The sequence below is a fragment of the Acomys russatus genome, chromosome 3 (assembly GCF_903995435.1).
Source record: "Acomys russatus chromosome 3, mAcoRus1.1, whole genome shotgun sequence".
Classification (NCBI taxonomy): Eukaryota; Metazoa; Chordata; class Mammalia; order Rodentia; family Muridae; genus Acomys; species Acomys russatus.
In genome coordinates, this window is record NC_067139.1 from 17,728,005 (window position 1) to 17,749,893 (window position 21,889).

The 21,889-nt window shown below is 44.0% G+C and overlaps 1 protein-coding gene across 9 annotated transcripts in view; it reads right to left on the reverse strand.

Moving 5' to 3' along the window:
• The window catches only part of LOC127210024 (serpin B6), a 125,080-nt gene extending 104,360 nt beyond the window's left edge, over window positions 1-20,720 (reverse strand). For 3 of the 9 annotated variants that reach the window (XM_051169731.1, XM_051169751.1, XM_051169705.1), the window contains exons 1-3: window positions 20,520-20,692; window positions 19,132-19,284; window positions 16,846-16,963 (exon numbers count right to left, since the gene is read on the reverse strand). In XM_051169731.1, coding sequence (XP_051025688.1) covers window positions 16,846-16,963; window positions 19,132-19,284; window positions 20,520-20,684 — 436 coding nt within the window. In that variant the 5' untranslated portion in view covers window positions 20,685-20,692. Of the gene's footprint in view, window positions 1-9,142; window positions 9,669-9,966; window positions 10,123-13,873; window positions 14,017-16,845; window positions 16,964-19,131; window positions 19,285-20,519 lie in introns of those variants that run through there. The other 6 variants (XM_051169781.1, XM_051169746.1, XM_051169739.1 and 3 more) reach the window with 4 other exon arrangements.
• Between the last annotated feature and the right edge of the window lie 1,169 nt (window positions 20,721-21,889).

The window sequence follows — 21,889 nt, forward strand, 5'->3', positions numbered from 1 at the left end:
TCATGGGGTAGGGGGAGGGAGACAGGAGACTCTTGGGAATGTGTCTGGGTCTGTGAGAAGTTGTGTGCAGGGGCTGAAAAATTAGGCTCAGACCACTGCTCTTTGGAAGTCTGCAAAGATAGACCCTTTAATGAGGAACTTTCCAGCTCTTTAAGGAGTGTCCCACCCTTCTACCTATTAGCTGTCAGTAACAAACCAGTCCTCCAGCCCAGCTGTGAGTTTTTACCTTTTAAGGACTGAAAGAAAAAGGGATGCTCAAAGTATTGCACTCCTATTAGCTTCTTGGATCCTTGTCTCTCTAGCTTAATGTTTCTGGTTTATCTTTCCATCGGATCTGGAAAAACACACTCAGTATGTGTTTATACTAGAATTTTGTTTTGTTTTATTTTGTTTTTAGTGATTTTTTTTGTTTGTTTTATTTTGGTTTGATTTTCTCTGTGTTATCTTGGCTCTCCTGGACTTACTTTGTAGACCACACTGGCCTCAAACTCACAGTGATTCACCTGCCTCTGCTTCCTGAGTGCTGGAATTAAAGGTGTGTACTATCACATGGGGCCCTATACTAGAATTCTATAGGCAGCTCTAATTTCTGCCTTTCCAACCAAAGTATAGCATTTTGTGATCTGTCAGTAGTTTTGTACGTTGACCTTAAAACACACACACATATATGAACACAGACTGAACACACTTGTATGTACATTAGATACATACACCATGCTCACACACATGTGGGAGAAAAATGAGACAGAAAGAAGGAGAGAGATTTATCAGGAATGTTATTCATGAGTAACAAATGTAGCTCATTTTACTCAAGTATTTAGGATTTATTTTTAGCTAAGCATGTTATCCTGTGTTATGTTTTCAGTGTGGTGTTTTCCTAGGAATCCAGCCCAAAGCCCTATAATGCTACTCATACAGTCTGCCCCTTAGCTCTATACCCAACATGTGCTGTGATCCACTTAGGAAGACAAACTCTTTTTAAATTTTGGGTACAACAGACCGACACAAACACATGCAAAATGAATACTGCCATACACGCACCTTCAGTGCACTAAACACATGCCAGAACAGCAAACAGAAAAATCATTCTGCAAATGTGTGTTCCCTTTTGTGACCTCAGAAGAGAAGAAAAACATCCTCTCAGCAGCTCCGCACGCTTCTCCCTGACACACACTTTGTACATTAGTTAACACTCCTGTTCTCCATGAGCAATGTTCAGAGGTCCATGGATGGGCTAACTGGTGGACTGTGAGCAGCACTGACACCTGGAGGTCAGGGGTGGAACTGGATTAGTATTGATTTAGCAACACTTCCTGGAAACCAGAGCACAGTGAGAGAAACCATGGAAGCCTAAGTGTCTAGTCAACTGGACCCTTAGAGGATAGAAACCCACCAATGGACTAAGCCACCCACAATTGTCAACTGCTTGGTTGTCCCACTTTGACTAAATGTATATTGGACACATAACTATAATATAAACCCAAGACTGTTCCAGAGGTAGACTCCCTGCACGTAAGCTTCAAACCATGCCCATGTGTAATTAGCTATCTATACGCACTGAAGTGTTTCCTGTGAACAACAAAGTTACTCAAATGGCATATAGCAAAACCTCATCATTTGAGGCTAGAGAGATGGCTTAGAAGTTAAGAGTACTGTCTGTTCTCCCAAAGGTCCTGAGGTTCAATTCCCAGCAACCACATAGAGGCTCGCAACTATCTATAATGATATCTGGTACCGTCTTCTGGTTTGCAAGCAACACATGCAGGCAGAATACTGTATAAATAAAAAATACATCTTTTAACTCAAGAAATTAAACACCACCAAACCAAATAATCCAATTGAGAAATGGGGCTTGGAACTAAACAGAGAATTCTCAACAGAGGAATATCAAATGGCTGAGAAACACTTAAAGAAATGCTCAACCTCCTTAGTCATCAGGGAAATGCAAATCAAAACAACTCTGAGATTCCATCTTACACCCATCAGAATGGCTAAGATCAAAAATTCAAGCGACACCACATGCTGGCAAGGATGTGGGGAGAGAGGAACACTCCTTCATTGCTGGTGGGAATGCAAACTAGTACAGCCACTTTGGAAATCTATCTGGTGCTATCTCAGAAAAATGGGAATAGGGCTTCCTCAAGACCCAGCTATTCCACTCCTTGGAATATACCCAGAAGATGCTCCAGCACACAACAAGAAAATTTGCTCAACCATGTTCATAGCAGCCTTATTCATAATAGCCAGAACATGGAAACAGCCTAAGTGTCCCTCAGTAGAAGAGTGGATAAAGAAACTGTGGTACATATACACTATGGAATACTATTCAGCTATTAAAAACAAGGAATTCCGGAAATTTGTGGATAAATGGATTGAGCTAGAAATGATCATAATGAGTGAGTTAACCCAGAAGCAGAAAGAATCAAATGGTATATGCCTAGTTTCTGTCAAAGTCAATGTTGTCTCTCTATTGTATGCAACTACCTCTAAACTTAGGCTTTTTCCTAACCTTGTGGAGTGTATGTAGAGAAAAAGTTCAATCATAAAGACATGGAGAATACAATTAGAAAACTAAGGCATACACCTAAGCTGTAAAGAAGGAAGAAAACCTAAAATTGTGACCCATGCTGTAATCCCAGCAATACATGAGCATATAGCAGGAGAATTCCTATGAGCTTGACACCAGTCTTGTTTATGTAATGAGTTCCAGACCACTGCAGATCAGTCTAAGCTGTAATGTTACACCTACACACACACACACACACACACACACACACACACACGTGATATACACTCACATACACACACGTATGATACACACATACAAACTCACACACACACACACACACACACACACACACACAGACACACACACACACACACAGGTCCCTTTTGAACCCAGGGTTTGGGTTCAAGCCAAATATAAGATGAAATAGTTAGATAAGTCACTAGGAGTCACCTTCTGAGGCTCTCCTCTGAGTGTTATTATGGTGCCTTAACTGGTTTGCAGCCAGAACTTAAGTTTAGCTCTTTCTCACCCTGTCCAGAGGCACCAGTGGTCTTGTTCTGAACCAAACCTGCCACAAGTCAAAACAGGCCTTGTTCTGAGGCTCACACAGCTCAGTGCACACATCCATCCCAGAACAGCATCGGCAATGTGATGTGTAGATCACTTTTATTGCAGGATAACAGTTATCTAAGTTATATTCAGGGAATTGCCATTTTAATTTTAATTGTGATTGTGATTGTAGGCCATTTTTATTTCCTTCTATTTCTTTTTCTCCATGCCCCTACTCTGTACACATGCCAGGCAAAGTGCTATACAACCAAGCTATACACTTAATGCTTTTTCCTTTCTCTTTTTAGTCTGAGTTTGGGTCTCTCTAATATGCCCTGGGTAAGCAACAGCTCCTGTGTTCCAGGCAGGACCCAACTTTGGATATTCTTCCCTCCAGAGTCACTGGAATTAAACCCTACTATTGCTGAAAACACTGACACTAAGATTGAGACTGTGCAGGTGTTGGACGGGGGATCATTGGCCTCAGAGGGCTGAAAACTCTTCCCTGAACCATGTTACCCCATTTTCTTAACATCATTCCGTGAAGGGCCATGAAGGTTGAGCGACAGAGGCAGACCACTGTTACTTCCTCTACAGTTACTTTTCCTTTGACTTGGGCCAGCATTCCTTTATATCCCCAAAATATCCCAAGCCACAATTTTTGGAAGGACACAGTTCAAACTTGGAAGCCCTGTCTATGCTCAGCCACTTATACAGGAGTAAATATATAGAGGAATAAATTTGCTCTGTAAAATTCTTCTCTGTCATGGGCTTCCTGAATGGCCCACTTCCCTGACATCTTTCTCAGTGTCTTTTCTTTTTCCATAGCAAAAGAAGCTCATCTTCTTATCTACCCCACCATCGATGGGTGATCCATTACAGAATGCAAATGAGACAGCTGAGCAGGTAACCACTGTGCCAGGACAGGGTGTAGCTGACCAGTAGTCTGGCCTTGACATCCCAGACCACTACTGGAAACTGCTATGCGGTCTGCATGAGGAGCCCCAGCACAGTGCTCCCGGGAGACACCTAAAGAGACCATCCACAAGGTCTTCATGAGGGATCCATAAATAAAGATCTTAAAATTATAATTACAAAATATGTAAAAATAAAGGAAAAAAAAGTGGCAGTAAACCTGAGATGAGTGAGGCTTGAGAAGTACCAGGCTAATTTCAGACAGCCTCTGAGTATTTAAATGAAGGTACAAAGCATCCATTCTCAGTGCTTATCTGTCTTAGTCCATTTTCTTTGACTATCACTGAATACTTCAGACCACATAGTTTATAAACACCTTATATATTTATTTAACTTGTAGTTCTAGAGGCTGAGAGGCCCAAGGTTGAGGGCTGTATCTCAGTGGGAATCTCCTTGCTGGTAGAGATTGTCTGTAGAGTCCAGTTAAGGTGCAGGTATTGACACCAAGAAGAGTACACACAAGTGACAAGGACAAATGGCCATCATGATAGACCTAGTCAAGATAACCCATTGCCAATCAGTCTGTTAGTCCATGCATGGATGAGCCCACTTACAGCAACACTCCTGTGACCTAATCATTCCTAAGACCTCGCCTGAGGGATTGGCATCAGCATGAATATTGCTGGGGTCACTCAAAGCACAGCATCGCCCCACCCTGAGCCAGAGAACCCCAGCCTCTTGTGAGGAAGACATCTCTTTGCTGAGCTCAAGGAGAAAGTGACTGGTAGAACAGGACTCTGTTGTCGAGTTATCACTGCAGTTTTCCTTGAACATTCCCTCCAAACACGCACATTGCCCCTCCTGTTTTCCAGGGCCATCAGTGTATCTAAAGACAACATAAGACCTTTACAAGGGCAGGGGTACTTCCCAGCCTGTGAGTTAACTGTGTAACTTCATAGGCAAAGTCCTTTAGAACAATTACAATCTTATTCTTCAGATACTTTGATGTTTGGTCATCGGCCTTAATGACTTCATTACAGGAACCACCTAGAATTGGGGAAATGGTGCCTGTGACTCACCAGATATGGTATAGTTGTTTCATTTGTCCCACAGAATTATTCTATTTACTGAACAGGCCAGGAGCCACCTGAAGATGGAACGGGAGAAGATCCAGTCTCTGGCCTCAGTACAGATGTGCAAGCAGATGAAATATGGCGTGGTATGTGCAGCACCAATGCTGGGTATAAGTGGCGAGAACAAGTAGAAGCGGAAATAATGTCTGCCTTTGAGAATGTGGACCAAAGTAACGGGTAGCAGAGTCCTTAACACTGGAACTGAGAACTGAAGTAAGGGGATGAGCTGAGTGAATGACACATAGAAGGGGCTATTTCAGCTGTGCAGACTGGAAACATGGAAGTGTGTGTACACCCAGGAAACCTATAGCTTGTTGGTGTGCCTTTAAATTTGAGTCAATTTAGCTTAGACTCCAGAGTGGTTTATGTCTATAACATCATGCCAGTGGGTTCACAGATTTCTGAGCATGCAGCTATCTCTTCAGAATTAAGATAGGAAAGCTTATGCCAAGTGTGGTGGTACACGCCTTGAATCCCAGCATTGGGAGGTAAAGGCAGGCACATTTCTGTGAGTTTGAGGCCAGCCTGGTCTACAAAGTGAATTAAGGACAGCCAGGACTACACAGAGAAACCTTGTCTTAAAAGACCAAGAAAAAGAAGGAAGGAAGGAAGGAAGGAAGGAAGGAAGGAAGGAAGGAAGGAAGGAAGGAAGCTTGCTTGACTGTAGAGCTGAAGAGCAGCGGAAGTGGGAACCAGGCAGGGGAACCAGTGTTGTCAATTGTTCAGATTAACAGGAACCAGAGTGAAGAGGGGTCTGTAGACATCTCTGGTTGTCCTCCCCTTGCTGACATGGTACAGGAAATCCCCATCCTTTCTCCAACCCAGCCCCTGCAAGGAAAGCCTCCACATCTCTGGCATTCCTGAGGACTGCCCCAGTCACCTCACCTGGAGCCAACAGCTCTCCGAGCCCAGCAGGTGGCAGACACATCATCTTCCTAACTCATCTTCTTTCACCTGCAATCCTTAAAAACTCTGCCCACCATAGTGGATATGGGACTTCTTTTGGCCTTGGCCCCTGAGGCTGCTGAACTCACACAGGAGCCTCAGTTCCCAAATAAATATGTCCTTTTTATGTATTTAATCTGGCTTTGATTGACATATTTCATTGGCAGAGATAACCCATCAAAGAGCTGTTTAAAAAAGAAGATAGGAAATGTTTGGTGCACTCCTTTAATCCCAGCACTGGGAAAGTGGAGGCAGGTAAATTTCTGAAAGTTCAAAGACAGCGTGTTCTAAACATGGAGTTCCAGGCCAGCCCAAGCTACATAGTGAGACCCTCTATCAGAATAAATAAATAAAATTAATAAAACACCAAAGAGGATAGACAGATAGGGCCTGTGCACTATATTGGGAAAGAAGGAGGAGCCTAACATGACCCAGATGGCTGATTTAGCCCAGCAGGTGAGTGGCTGTGAAAACAAGCAAGATGGGAAAACACAGGTTAATGATTTTAAAGTAAATGGGATTTGTTTTTTATTTACTTTATTATTATCAGTCTGTGTGTGTGTGTGTGTGTGAGAGAGAGAGAGAGAGAGAGAGAGAGAGAGAGAGAGAGCGAGAGCGAGAGAGAGAAGCGCGAGAGCCGGACCGAGCAGCGCCGACCGCCTCCCGAGCGAGAGTAGCGGCGCGGAATGGGTATCTTCGGTGCTCTATATGTTTGCGTCTGTTGTCAGCCCACCTGTGGCTGGTGTTGGCTAATTTTGTGGAAGCACAGCTCCACCTTTACATGGGTTTTAAGGAGCAAACTCAGGTCAGTAGTGTTAGGTCCTGCTGCAGGGTATGACTGCCATGCCCTGCCCTCTACCTAGAGACAGGGCTTCCCCTCTCCCAGAGACTCCCTATATAAATCAGTCATTTTGGGTGTCACTGTCCCCTTTTGACCTCTCTTGCCCTTGCCCTTTTCCCATTGTCTTGCCCTCTCTCCTTTCCTTCCCCCCATCCCCAGTGCCTGATCTCTGCCCCACCTATGAACCTGTATTTATATATTTATGTATTTATGTATTATTTTTAATATATTATAGTTCCATTGACAATTAGCTCATTCCACTTATTTAATCAGTCAAGTATGTGTGACTGATAAGCACTTTGCCCACTTAGCCATGCCATCAGCTTCTATTTATTTTTTGACCCCTGGTGTGCTGGGAGCTGCACCCTGGCCATGCTGGATGCTAGGCAAGCACTCTATCACTGAACTACACTCCCAGGTTCTTCTTTACATTTTATTTTGAGACAAGGTCACATTAAGTGAGACCAGCAAGCCTTAAACTTGGTCTGTAGTTTAGGATAGACTCAAACTTGAATTCCTCCTGCTTCAGCCTCCCACATAGCTGGGATAACAAGCCTGTGCCACTGGCTCCAGAATCAATTTCTATTTTGATATGGAAAGATTGAGGTTCCTTGGGAGGTTCAGGGAAGGTCTAGGAACCAAGTGCTCATGGTGAGCATGAAAAGCAGCAATCCTTGCTCTCCCTTTCCTCACATCTACTCCTAAATTCCATGCATCTTACTGTTACCCAATAATATTGTCACCACAGCAGCATCAGGGAAGTCAGAAGGGAACCACACTCCTAAAAAACTGCACATAGGTCATGGAAAGTCCTTCTTGCTTTGCAATCCCTTAGAATTCCAACATGACTCTTTCACACAGACCTTTCCCCCTTCAATTTCTTTCATTCCTGCTAAATGCTTCTATTGTATTTCCAGCAAATGACAAATATGACTCATGAAACTTATCAAGATTTATTTGTAATACTTATCACTAACTAGAAAGTCACGTGGTGTCTGTTCATGCAGCTGTCATCAAGCATGTTCCTGTGAATGACCTCATGCTTCCAAGTCCTGGGAGAAAGTGGACAGTGTGTGTGTAAAGGGGTCTATGTGTCGTAGCATCGGACAGGGGGAAAAGATATATACGAAAAGGGAGCTCTTCTCACTAGGCTGAGTGCCTGCTCACCCCACCTGTCTGGCTTACACAAATTTTGGCCCATAGTTCTACACAGTGTCACGACCCCTCCAGTGGAGTCTGTGTGACAAACGTTACCACAGAACCGAGGTGACGACCCCTACCAAAGGAGAGCTTCCTGGAAATGGGTCTGATGTTCTTGCCAGGAGTAACTAATTGCAGCCCCCCTCCTTTTTTTCTCTTATCACTCATTGTTTGGGAACATCCTCACTGTTTTTCTGAATGTTTTCTCTTTCTGCCTTTGTTTTACTTTTCTTATCAAAGACCTTTTCAGATGTAACTGTGTTTCTAGGCAGCCCTTGACTTGAAACTGCAGCCAAGGGTCATTCAGTCAAGTTTACTACGAAGTTCCATTTCACTTGTTAACAAAAGCATGGCTGAGACTTAGTCACCAGTGAATAGTTCATAATATTACTTACAAATAAAAGTTTGAGTAAAACCCCAGATGGTGGCGGAGAAGCTAAGAAAGCAAACTGTCTTGACTCACAGATGTTTGGCATAATGAGAGAACACTGACCTTTGATAAAGAGAGCACATGCATTGATGCCAATCTAATGATTTATGAATGATTGTTCAAGATTGATGACAACATAATTACACTGCATCCTGTATTTTTGATTTGTATGGAAGAATAATGTAACCATGTGTGAACACCCCCATTATAAAATGTGTATATAAACCTGGCTTGCTTGTGTCCAAAATACAGAGGCAGACTCAATCTTGAGCTTTGTCTGTTTTTCACTCGCCTTATCTTCTGCCCACCGATGCTTCCAGAACTCCCAACCCCAAGGGCCTATACCCAACTGAGATGGTCTGTGGCAACACAGAGACAATCTGAGGCATATCCTTGCTTCCCGCTCCTCAGACCTTCAGCTCACTGGTTTTTTCACTTAAAGCAGGATGAGATCCTGATGCTACCAAGGAAGCAGACAGAAGCAGACATGCCTGCCTGTGTTGACAGAAAGAGGGTCCTGCAGCAGGGATGAGCTCTGCAGCCAGCATCACCACAAACCCACAGAAGTGCAAATCTAGAGCTTAGGAAGAACTCTCCCCATGAGACAGAGAGACACTCTGTTTTGAAGGTGGGTGCTATAAAGCCCTTTATTTCATAACTGTCATTGCACTTATGGATAAGGTCACTTAGGTCACAGGTAAACCATGGAGTTGGTAAAAGACTGACAGGAGCATCCCTCCCTCAGGGAGAGGAGAACCGGCCACAGAACAGAATCCCATTGGTCTCAACATGCTGAATGAAGAAAAGGAAAGGGTGGTCAACACAGAATCGGGGGGTGAACCTCATGCACCTCATCATCATGATGGCAGCTGTAGCAGCCGCAGCCTCTGTGCCCTCCTCATTGACCTCCACAAAGGCCTTATGTACAACCTTGGACAAAGACATGCCCTTCTGGGCAGACATTCCAGAAAAGTCTGCCCTGTCAGGCTCAAAGGCATCCGCCATGCCCAGCTTGCACAGCACATCCTTCATGTCATAGTTCTCCTCCAGCTTAAACCTCGGAAGGAAAACCTCCACCTCTTCTTCGTCCATCTTGTCCAGCCTCGTCCACTCTATGAATTTCTCGTAAGTTATTTCCTTTTCCACCTAGGGGAGAGTTCAAGACTTTAGGACCGTGCTGTCACACGGGGCTCCTCAGATGATGGGGAGGCTCTACACTGCCCAGGGAGTGTGGCTGTGGGGTGATAGGGTAGCTGGGAGGGGCTAGGGAGCAGCTCAGAGCTGAGAGCTTGTCAAGCATCCTCCAGGCCCTGGGTTCCACAGCAGCCCCATAAACAAATGGAAGATGAAACATGACCATGGGAGCCTAGGAGAGCTGCCCCAGCAGAAACCCAAATGCCACTCTTTCTCCCTCGCATCCTCATCAAGGGCCCGCGCTCCTCACCGTGCTCAGTTCAACGTGCTCATCTGGGAGCATGATGATCATGTGCAGCTCATTGCCGACATAGGGAAGCATCAGGATCTTGGTGAATATGTCTCCAATATAGGTCATCTTGAAGGTAGACTTCTTAAACATCATTTGCACAGGTCTCTCCTCATTCTGTACAGAATGGATAAATATCAAGATGAAAGGAAACACAAGTGACACACTGAGCAAATTCAACCAAGGGAGGCACCCACTGCATCTAGGAATACTTTTTTTTTTCTTCCTGAAATAGGGTTTCTCCTTATACCTTTGGCTATCCTGGATCTTTGTAGACCAGGCTGGCCTCGAACTCACAGAGAGTGGCTGCCTGTGCCTCCCAGCATGCTGGTATTATAGGTATGCACCACAAAACCTGGCTGAACACCTGCTTTTTTAATGGTATTTTATGAGTGTTTGGCCTCCATGTACAGATAGGTATCACATGACTATGTGTAATTAGTATCTGCATATTTCAGAAGAGGTAATCAAATCCTCTGAAACTGGAGTTATAAATGGTTATGAGACTCCAATGGGTGCTGGATTTTTAACTCTGGTCCTTTCCAAGAACAACGTGTGGAGCTATCTCTCCAACCAAAGGAGCATTTTCTTGAATTAACTTCTAGAGTACTTCCTCAGCCTCTCAAATACTTGATTAGACTTTACATGTCCCCAGTCCCCATTTTTCAAGGCTAAGTCCTCAGTGAGCAAGCTTGGAAGGAGGTAGAATCTTATTTGTTTGAGACAGCACCTCACTATGTAGCCCTGCTTAGCCTAGAACTTGTAACACAGACCAGGATGGCCTTGAACTCACGGGCTACCTTCCTCTGCCTCCAAGTGTTGGGATTAAAGGTATGTGCCACCATGCCTGGCATAAGGATGAAATCTTTAAGAGGTGGGGCCAAGTGGAAGGTGTTTATGTCATTGGGGTATGTCCTTGAGAGGAACTGTGGGATCCTGGATGTTTTCCATTATTTTACATCCTGGCCTTGGAATGAAACATTTTGCTCCAATATCTGCTTCCTAAATTCATTCTAATATTCTCAAAATAATGGGTCCATCTCATCATAGACTTAAATCCTTAACACTGAGTAAATGAGCCTTTTCTCTTAAGTTGGTTATCTCTGCTTTTTAGAGACAGAAAGATGATTGAACAAATCTATAAATACCTGTGATGTCATGGGTCATAAATTCTATTCAATTGGGAGCTCATTTACTCTCATGACTTTGAACACAATTCCCATATTCAGTGTTCTAGCCTGGCCTTCTCCCTGAACTCTGGAATAATGTATTTTAGTCTATCTGATTCTTGCAATCTGATATTTCTTTGCACAGCTGCTCTACCTACAACTCTTACTTGTTCTGGTTGACAGAAGTGTCCTCACTTCAGTTTCCATTTCATGCCCTTGACCACTGTCTTTCTCACAGACCCTGCATTGGATTCAGTACCATGTTGCATTGTCTGTCTCTCTGAAATATAACCAAAATCTGACTTTACTTTTAACCTCCACTGCCATCCGCACAGCCTGGGATACTGGGATGCTCTCCCTGTCACTGTCCTCAGGACAACAGCCAGATGTCTCAGCACAAAGCAAGTGAGACCAAAGTGCTGTGGGTGGACACCTTTGTGTGGTTCCACTCTAGCAGGAACAGAAGGTAATTACATCCTTCCAACACCCAGGAATAGAAAAAGGAGCCCATCCTGCTCCTGCTCTATCTGTTTCACCCTCTCTTCTTTGATCCACTAGAGTCATAGGCTTTTGTAGTGTTGTGGGATTATGGGATTAAGTCCCTTACTGCCCAACAGACTGGTCCTCAGAACCTGGAACATGACTCTTATGTCCTGGTGTCTGCTCACATGCCGTCCTACACTGAAGATTTCCTCTGTGGCTCTCACTGCAGCCACACCCAAGCACAGCATCCTGCCATGTCCTCTGTATGTCACTGGAGCCCTCGCAACAACCACTGTGTTCTTATTTGTGCTCATCTCAAATTTCATTCCCGGAGGAGAACAATAGCTTCCTGAGAGTACAAACACTCAGCCAGTTAGTGCCTGGTGCTCAGTAGGCTCTCAAGTGACATCTGAAGACTATATTAGTGGCAAACTAATGAGCAGGAATACTGCTCACAATTTAAATACAAAGCCATACCAACAGAAAATCCAGTGACTTTTGAGGCATGGCTACATATATGGATTACAGTCAGCATCTGCTAGAGCCACAGAGCAATGTGTGTCTACTGCAGAAACGACAATGGCTCTTGGCGCTGCACTTAGCATTAGCCACAGTAAGTACTGCCACTTATGTAATGTATGGGGAAAGGGCTCAGAAGAAGGCTTCTTGCTATCAATATTATGTCCTTCCCTGCAGACTCCAGAAGTCAGAGCCCTGGTGTGAGTTTGAGGAGAAAGGCCCCATGCTAAGGGTGGCAGAGCAGGAAAGGAGGGCCAGGTCACATGCAGGCAGCCCCAGGCTCCACCCATCTCTTGCCCTCTTGGTGGGTGATAAGCTTGTATGACTTCAACTATAGTCATCTAGGGTTTCTTTTCCTTGCAGTGAAGAAAGTCCTAACATACATCTTGCCATCAAGTGACTCTATTCAGGAAACAACAGAATAGAGTATTTAAATAACAATAATAAAATGCATTTCCTGAGAACCTGGAGGTTCAAATTCAAGTTTGCATTCGAGATCCAAGGGCTGGTTAATGATCTAGAGTGTGAAATAATCAATTTATTTTGTCAGCCTAGGAGTATATGCACCTAGTGAGAAAGAGACTTAAAAACAGATAAGCTAGGCTTAATGATGGATAACTTTTTTCTTTTTTTTTTTTTTTTTTTTTTTTTTTTTTTTTTGGTTCTTTGAGACAGGGTTTTTCTGGCCTCAGACTCACAGTTATCTACCTGTGGCACATGCCTTTAATCCCAGCATTCTGGAGGAAGAGGCATACAGATATCTGTGAGTTCGATGTCAGCCTGGTCTATGAAGTGAGTCCAGGACAGAAAAGGCTACACAGTGAAACCTTGTCTTGAAAAGAAGAAGCAGGAGGAGGAAGAGGAAAGAGAGACAAAGAAAGAAACAGAATTTATGAAAGAGAGAGAGAGAGAGAGAGAGAGAGAGAGAGAGAGAGAGAGAGAGAGAGAGAGAGAGAGAGAGAATATCAATATGAAAACAAAAACAAAAACTGCCTGGGTCATAAGCATCTCCAAGCTGGAAGAGGTTGAACATGGAGTCTATCTCACATACACATCCTTTGTTTGCTGGTCTATAAGCAAAATTCTATCAAGCCAACACCGAATTTCACTCACTCATTCAGTGTTTACTGAGCACAGACCATAAGCCAGGCTCTCACTACACAGAAGTCTGTCCTCAGCTGTTTTTCCAAACAGGTGAGAAAGATTTTCCCACAGAACTGTTTTGTGGCAACCAGCTGGGGGTATGGTCCTCTTGAAGGACAGGGAAGACACAAGGCAGCACTTCTAGGAAGACAACTGAAAAGAAAGGAGTGTGCACTACTGAAGGGAATCACAAGGAATGGGCTGCATTCAGGGCCACAAGGAGTCTTCTACGCCACATCTGGAGTGGAGACTTTACCTCCAATGATCTATGAAAGACCATTTCAAGCCCACTGCAGAGCTCTGCCATCACGTTTGGCCTTAGCAGCTGCCATTGGCACAATAAGCCATGAAAGCAGCAGGACCAGGCCTGAACCATGGAGCCTGCAGCCACCATGGGTGACATGCAAAAGAGGAAGGGGAGAGAACATTCCCAAGGCTGAGAGAGTCCTGGCTGCTGAGCTGCCCAAGGGCAGGAGAGGCGCAGGCTCAGGAGGAGCCTCTCTGTGAGCAGAGGACCTTGCCCAGGAGTCTCCTTGTTCCTGCACTGTGTTTACCTTGCTGACTTTGAAAGGCATCTCCCTGGTGTCCTCTTTGTTAAACTGCTCCTTCCAGTTTCCCTTGAAGTAGATGGCATTCACAAGGACCAGCAGAGTGTCTGAATCCACTGTTCCTGGGGACAGCAGCTCTTTGATTTTATCTGAAAGGAGGAATGGAAAAGAAAAAACAAGTAGTTCAAGACTTGTGGTGGTTTGGAGGAGAATGGCCCCACATGGTCCCAGGTATTTCTATGTTAGTCCTCAGTTGAACTGTGGGGATGGTCGTTCAGATTTCAAAAACCCACAGCAAGCCTAGTCTCTCTTTCTCTTTCTCTCCTGCCTGTGGATCAGGAGGCTAAGCTCTCAGCTACTGCTCCAGCTCTATGCCTTTCTGCTTTTGCCATGATGATCATGAACTAACCATACTAAAACTGTAATCAAGCCCCCAACTTGATGCTTTCTTTTATAAGAGTTGCTTGGGTCATGGTGTCTCTTCCGGGCAATAGAACAATAACAAAGACAAGACCCAATTAGTTAACAGAGTTACCTAATATGTGTCAAGAGCTCATAGGCAAATGGCGCCACCTCCTGCTCTGATCAGGAGTGTGTATGAGAGACTTCACTTCTCTTAATATAATGGGACATTTGTCCTTAAAGCAACAACCCTGAAATCAACAACAGAAGACACATTTTTTGTCGTTTAAGTTTTTTTCTAATTATTGTTATGCTGTGTGTGTACATGTAAGTCCACATGTGTGGTGTTGTCCTCGGAGGCCCCAGGTGTTAGGTCCCCTAGAACTGAAATTATAGGAAGTAGCTAGAGTGTTGGGAGCCAACTCAGGTCCTCTAGAGAGAAGTTTGTGTTTGTCTTTAACTGCTGAGCCATCTCTCTGGCACAAAGCCTAATCCTTTAAAAAGCTTAAATGAGAAGAAAAATAAGCTGAAAAAGTTCTGGTTAAGAAGAATTTAATAATCCAAATAAATATATAAAATGTATGAACTGATGCTAAACATTCAGTTGGAATTTAAATGCAACACTTGAGCTGTAAAGAGAAAATTGGTGTGTACAACTTTAAGAAAGGAACTTTAGGCTGTTTTAAAATGGACTGGTTATGATTTTAAATTTAAAAATATTTGAAGTGATTATATATATATATATATATATATATCAAGATATATAGATGTAGATATAGATGAATGAACATTAGAGAATGCATATTAAAAATTACAGAGAACCTTGTCAATATAAATATTTATGTATAAGCTTAAAATAAATTCAAAGTAGAATAGCAGTCATAGAATGGACCTTACAAGTATGAAGCAGTCTACAGCCACAAGCAGTGGGGGCTGGGCCCAGCACCTGCAGCCATGCTACACAACTACAGAATGTAGTTATGGGGAAATTGCACCCAGTGAAGGAAGAGCTGCAGACTAGAGTGAAAGCATTCTGCACTCTTCGTAAAAACCTTTAAAAAGAAAGAAAAATAAGATAAGAAAGGGAAGGAGGGAGGAAGGAGGGACTGAGGAAAGGAGAAACAAGAGGCTGGTCAGTTCTCAGATAGGTATATCAAATATTGGGAGGCATCACAGACATGCTGTTAAAAGCTGGGAAAAGCCAGATGTGGTGACAGACCATTTAATGCCAGAGCCAGAGCGAGGCCCATCTCTGTGAGTTGGAAGCCAACCCAGTCTAAATAACAGATTATAGGTCAGCCAGGGATATAAAGTGAGCCACTGTCATTAAAAGGGGGGGGAGGGAGGCAAAGGAAATGTTAGGCAAAGTACCAGAAGCTGGTAATATTTTAGAGACAGCTTTGTAGATTGTGATCTCACTGCCTGATTTGGGGTGAGTGAAGAAAGTGCCAACAGTCAAGGCTTTCTGAACACGCAATAGGCAAAACTACATTCAACCTCAAATGCATGATGAAGCCAAGGTGCTTCGGGCAGCAGCTCCCATCATGCTTCCCAGCACTTCACTGTGGCCTTGTCCCTCACATACATGAGCACTGTGGACTGTGCGTGCCATCATGCTAGGCCATAAAACGCAGACCGCGTGACACATGTCAGCTCCTATTCACTGTCATGTGAGGAAGGCAGCGATTGTGGTCTACATGCAAACTACTCTGCTCTTACAGAAAGTATGGTTTCATTGTGAAAAAATAGACATTTGATATTCTTGTACCTTCATTCTCAGCATGTAAGCACCAAAAGCTTACATTTTGAGGAGATGAAGAGAACATAAATATTTAAAAGTTCATAAACTGCCCACAGCAGGTGGCCCACAACTACCTGTGACTTCCGTTCCAGGGGATAAGGCGCTCTCTGGCCTCAGTAAGCCCCAGAAGGCACGGGGGGCACATAAGTGTATTCAGGCATCTATTCATACACAGAGAAAAATGTTTAGCGCTTGAAATTTATTCTCTCTTTTGCTTGCATTTTGTTAGATACTCTTCTCCCTCAGTACCAAGCAAGGCTGTCCTCATCTGTATTTTTTTGGTTTTAGGTTTTGTTGTTGTTGTTGTTTTCAAGACAGGGTTTCTCTGTGTAGCCTTGCCTGTCCTGGACTCACTTTGTAGATCCCTGAGTTCAAGGCCAGCCTGGTCTACAGAGTGAGCTCCAGGTTACAGTAAAACCCTGTCTCAAAAATCAAAAATGAAAAAGAGAGAGAGAGAGACTGGAATCAGAGTTGGCCTGGCAGGTAAAGGTGCCCACTACCAAACCTGAAGAACTGAGCAGAATCCCTAGACTCCTGTGATAGAAAGAGAAACCAACTCCTGTCAGTTGTCCTGACTGCAGGTGTGCACAGACATACACAAACACACAATAACAAAGAACAAATAAATGCTCCAGTTTTTTAAAACCATAGGCTAAGTGCTTAACAGGGACTGGGCTGTGGCTCAGTGCACAGGAGAGCCTGCCCAACATGCTCAGGGCCCTGGAGTCAAATCTCAGCACTGAAAATAAGCAAACTCGAGGCAGCCTGCATTCACCTTCAGTCTTTTTGGCCACCCAGGTGTTGATGTGCTGTCGGGACTGCTCTGTGGCGCCCTGAAAGTCCAGCTCTTCCATCTCTGCTTCATAGAACTTGCGGCAGGAATCTTTAAAGGACTAGGACAGAGCAACATGGTTACACAGCCAGGAAAGTGATTAGCACCAAGCGCCTCCTTCCTCAGCACACAGGCACAGAAAATCAAAGTGTAATGGTGTACAGACGTGCTCTGCAGTCAAATATATGGGAAGACTATGAAACACAGCCTTCCTGTTTCCAGATTTCGTTAGCTTAGTTTATGAATGAGTTTATGTAAACAGCTGGATCCTCGAGGTAGTAGCTGAGGCTCATGAAGTAACTGGAAGCACCCTCAGATGCAGTGCCACCCTGCTGTCACTCTAACAGACCTCCACACTGGCAGAGTAAGGGTTAACTCCACAAGTGCTATGATACTTCTGCAGTGTGCACAGCCTGAAAATTCAGCCACAGTTTCCCATGCTAACAGAATACAAATGAGCACCACTCAAAATATGTGACCTAGAGCAACAGAGCACCAGGGAAATGGCCATGGAAGCTATAAGGCTGGGTATTTCATTTTAATTTATTTAATTATTTTACCTCATGACATGGAATTTGAATAGCTATTTTTAAGCAACAACCAATCACTCTTAAGGAAGAATCCTATTGCATGTGGTGATTGGTATTTGAAATCTTTGGCAGAGAGGGTGAGACAGGGCTTCTCTTTGTAGCTCTGGCTATCCTGAACCCACTTTGTAGACCATGCCGGCCTTGAACTCGGAGATCTGCCTGTGCCTGGGTTCTCTGAACCAGGCTTATGATTTGAAATCTTTAAATGATAAATTAATGAGAAATAACTCAAAATACCAGGAAATTGAGTAAGCCAATCATCTTTGTCAAATGGAAGTTTTGTTTTGTTTTGTTTTCATATAAAAAAAAGCATAAAACTGATAGTATCATAGAAAGTAGCTAGAGCTGCAAAGCAAGCAAAATAACGTGGAAAAATAAATAAAGGTACTGGTGCACAGAACTTACTTCTATCTAATCTGACACTCCACTACACTCACTTTATATCACATCATTTTAAAGATATATATATATATATATATATATGAAATAGGTTAGAAAATTATGGTTAAAAAGTAAGACTGATCTCAAACATTATAAAAAGGAAATCTGTATTATAAATTAATACAAAGAAATATAACTCACACCAAAAAATGCACACAGAATATAGGAATGAACAATTAATGAGTTTCCCTTACCCAAAATGCTCAGGCTCAGGTGTAATTTAGATTCAGGAGTTTTAAGGTTTCAGATTTTTTTTTTTTTTTTTTTTTTTTAAGAAATGTTCCCCCTTGAACATGCTCAAAGAAAAGTTTCCAGTCTCAAGGTCAATATTTAAAAGTTCAGATTGCACATAGCCCACAACAGGGACAGGAATGAAGACTCTGCTGATATCTCTGGCCACTTGGGAGAGCAATGGAGCAATAGCGTATTACAATCTTAAGGCTCCACCTTCTTTCTACAAATGTATCTGACAGCAATGGATGCATGTGGGCATGAACCCACATCCAATAACTCTCTGTTGGTAATGGCCCACACTGGGTACAAGCTAAATGCCCCACATACAAGTGGTTCAGTCTGTCACCATACATCAATACTCAGGAATTTCATATGATGGCTCATAAAACTGAACAGTATCTACAGTGTTGGTCAGTGGTAAAATTGGGGCTTAAATGTATGCGACCCTAGGTGCCAACTCTCAGACCAACAATAACATCAATAATAATGTGGCAATCCCACAATATTCAAAAAGTTAAAGAAACACATTAAAAAACAATATATGTAATAGTATCACACAGGAAGAATTGTGACTGACTAAATGTCTATATATACAGGAACACACATCACCCTATATCAAAAGCTCTTATGTGTGGAAGAGGCAGAGTTAGAGGATGGCTCTTGCTTAGACATTCTGTACAATAAGAATAGACTCACAGCAGAGCGGTGGTGGCACACACCTTTAATTCCAGCACTTGGGAGGCAGAGGCAGGCAGATCTCTAAGTCTGAGGCCAGCTTGGTCTACAGAGTGAGTTCCAGGACAAACAAGGCTACACAGGGAAACTCTGTCTCAAAAAGCTAGGGAGGGGGGATAATACTCACATGTGGGTTCAATGCATGTAAAGAAATGCAAAACTGCAGTGGAGGGAAAGGGAATAGGGCTGCTCCTCAGCCTCCTTTCCATGAGTACCACATGACACTTACTGCTAAAAGATCACAGGTCTTTTCCCCAAAGAGCCTGTTGGCTGTTCTGAGCAAGTACTGCGTGCCAGTCCTGTTCACTTCCTTGAGAAGTGACTGGAAGCCTTGGTGGACATCTCCACCACCATTGCTGCTGCATTTATCCAAAGAAAGTGCCTGAAATGAAAACAGATAAAAAACACAACTTCAGCAGCTCAGCTGTAGGACATGAGTCAACACTAAACTCATCCTCAGAATCTTACAGATCCCTGCTGCTACTCAAAGGGCCACCTCCTTAAAGAAGAAAGTACCTTGAGTGTTCCCTCTCTAGGGTCCTCCCCTGTGCCCTGTCTGAGCAAAAAAGGCCCTTCACAGACCCAGCTCTTCATAGTTACTAACTGTGCTCTGGTCAAGCATGGCGACCAAGGAGAGCTGCTGCCATTCAAGTGCAGCTGGCTTGTGATTTCAGGTCACCCAGTCTCCTCCCTGCTCTTGGGTCTGGGCTGGTTCCAGCACTGTCTCAGCACAGGATTAAGGAGAGTGACCCTGTGCTGGGCCTGGGCTTTAAAAGGCCTTGGCAGCTGCCACATTGGTGCTCTTCTTCCTAGCCATCATGGTGGAAGGAAGTCCAAGCCATCCTGCAGGAGGCCACATGGAAAATCCTGGAGGAACTGCCACCACATAAATCTGCTTGAAACAGAAGCAAGACCCCATCAATAGTAAACACCTAGGTGCCGGACATTAGACACAGCCCCTTAGACTTCCAAGCCTGCTGAAAAGCTATCTGAGTGTCTTTAGCTGCTCCCATAGGAAACAAATGACTTGCCTATCAATAGTTGTAATAGCTTTGAAGTGGAAGAAAGACACTTAAAATTCAAGGCAAGACAATTCAGTCTTATAAAAATGGAAAGGTATGGCCAAAAGCTACCCAGAATGCAAAGCTGAGCCCAAGGTGGCCTCCCCATCTTATGTCAGGACATCCTGTCTCTGCAGCTCATGCACCTCTGTAGCTAAAGCACTCCATCCCAGAAGAGCCCTAATGGATCTGTCCTGGGCTCACAGCCAAGGCTGACTGCATTTTGCAAGAAGCTTTTAGGTCTGGCACAAGACCAGTCTCAAGCCTTACTTGAGAGAAAGCTTGGATTCATTATGGCTAGAGAGAAGAAAGTACGGATCACAGGGACATTAGTACCACCTCTGTGGTGTTCTTACTGGCACTAACCCTCACCTACACACTGTGATCACCAGTGAGTCAGTGATAGGCTGCTAACAGGTATAATGTGTCCAACCATACACCTGTCATTGCATTCCCATTTATTCCTCAGGATATTTTCTTTTCAGATTGAGAATGTGGAGGACCAGCTCAACTGACAGTCAATGATGCTTAGCTGCTGGGAAAGGGTGCTGGTTACCTGAATCATCTGGCTTGCAGTGCTTCCCTTTGCTCCCATAAAGACCATGGCCAGGGCTGAGGAGATGCTCATGGGTGAGAAAAATACATTTTTGGAGCCATCTTCACCGAATAGTTTCAAAAGGTTTAAGGCAAAAGTGCCATTTGCTTTCTCCAGAGCATCCATGATGGCAAGCCTGGAACAAGGGATTAAAATCACATAAACACAGGCTGATATGGAGGCCACATCTGACTTTCACTTGCACTGTGATGTTGTGGCTCGGTCAACAAAAAGGGAAAGAACCTGGAGAGTAAAGGTCACATGCAGAAAGTGATACAGGCCGTTGGGGCTACCTCAGGCCCCCAAGTGCAGAAACCAGTACATGGGGAACCAGAAGGAACTGGCTCAGAGGCCAAGAGGCAGCTAAGGACCCACCAGCCAGGAGACCACAAATGCAGCAGTACAAGCTGGAAGCAAGCAACTGCAGGAGCATGCCTGTTAGCTCTCACATCATCCACTAGCAGCTGTCAAGTTCCTTTGCCCCAGTCAGACAGTTCAGCAGTTCTGACTTTCCTGAGCAGGCTGGGAACTCACAGAACATGGGAAGGGGAAGGGAAGGGTACCCAGATGTAGGGATGAGAAGAGAACAGCCTTAGCATCCCTAGAAGGAGTGTAGACACAGTGAGTTCTTTTGTGCCTTAAGTCATCTTGTTTGCCCTATTTCAATTTATTCACAGATTCAGGCCTTTTAATAAAAATTTCCAATTAACTGGCATTTTTTTCTTCTTGGTGCACAAAACTCTCCTCACATGACTAGGGAGAATCTCTTTATACTGGTTACACTGCCCCAAGCTGTTGGTCTCAAACATCCCGGCTTTACAGCAGCAAGAGGATACTATGCTGCACTCTTCAGACCAAGGGGACAGGATGGCTCCTCCCCTGGTTTCTCTCAGGGCGATTGTAAAGTACTAACTCTGAATGTTTGGAGGACAGATTGAGTATTGGTGCTGATTTAAAACACAGCTGATGGGCTAGGGAAATGGTTCAATGGATAGAGTGTCTGCCATGCAAGTGTAAAGACTTGAGTTCGAAGCTCCAGCACCCATGTATAGCCAGACAAGATGGCAGACATGTGATGGGAGGTGGAGACAGAAGACTATCTGGAAGATATTCCCATAGGTCAGAAGCCTAGCAAGGCAGTGGCAAAGTCTGAGTCCCTACCTCAGCAAGGTGAAAGGCATGGACCCACATCTGATGTTGGTCTGGGACTTCCACGTGCAAGCCTATGCAACATAAGCATATGTGCACACATGCATATACAGGTACAGGGGGGAGCGCTAACATGGGCCATGGTTTACGTTAGATCACCACTGCAAGCTCTCATTCCCTGG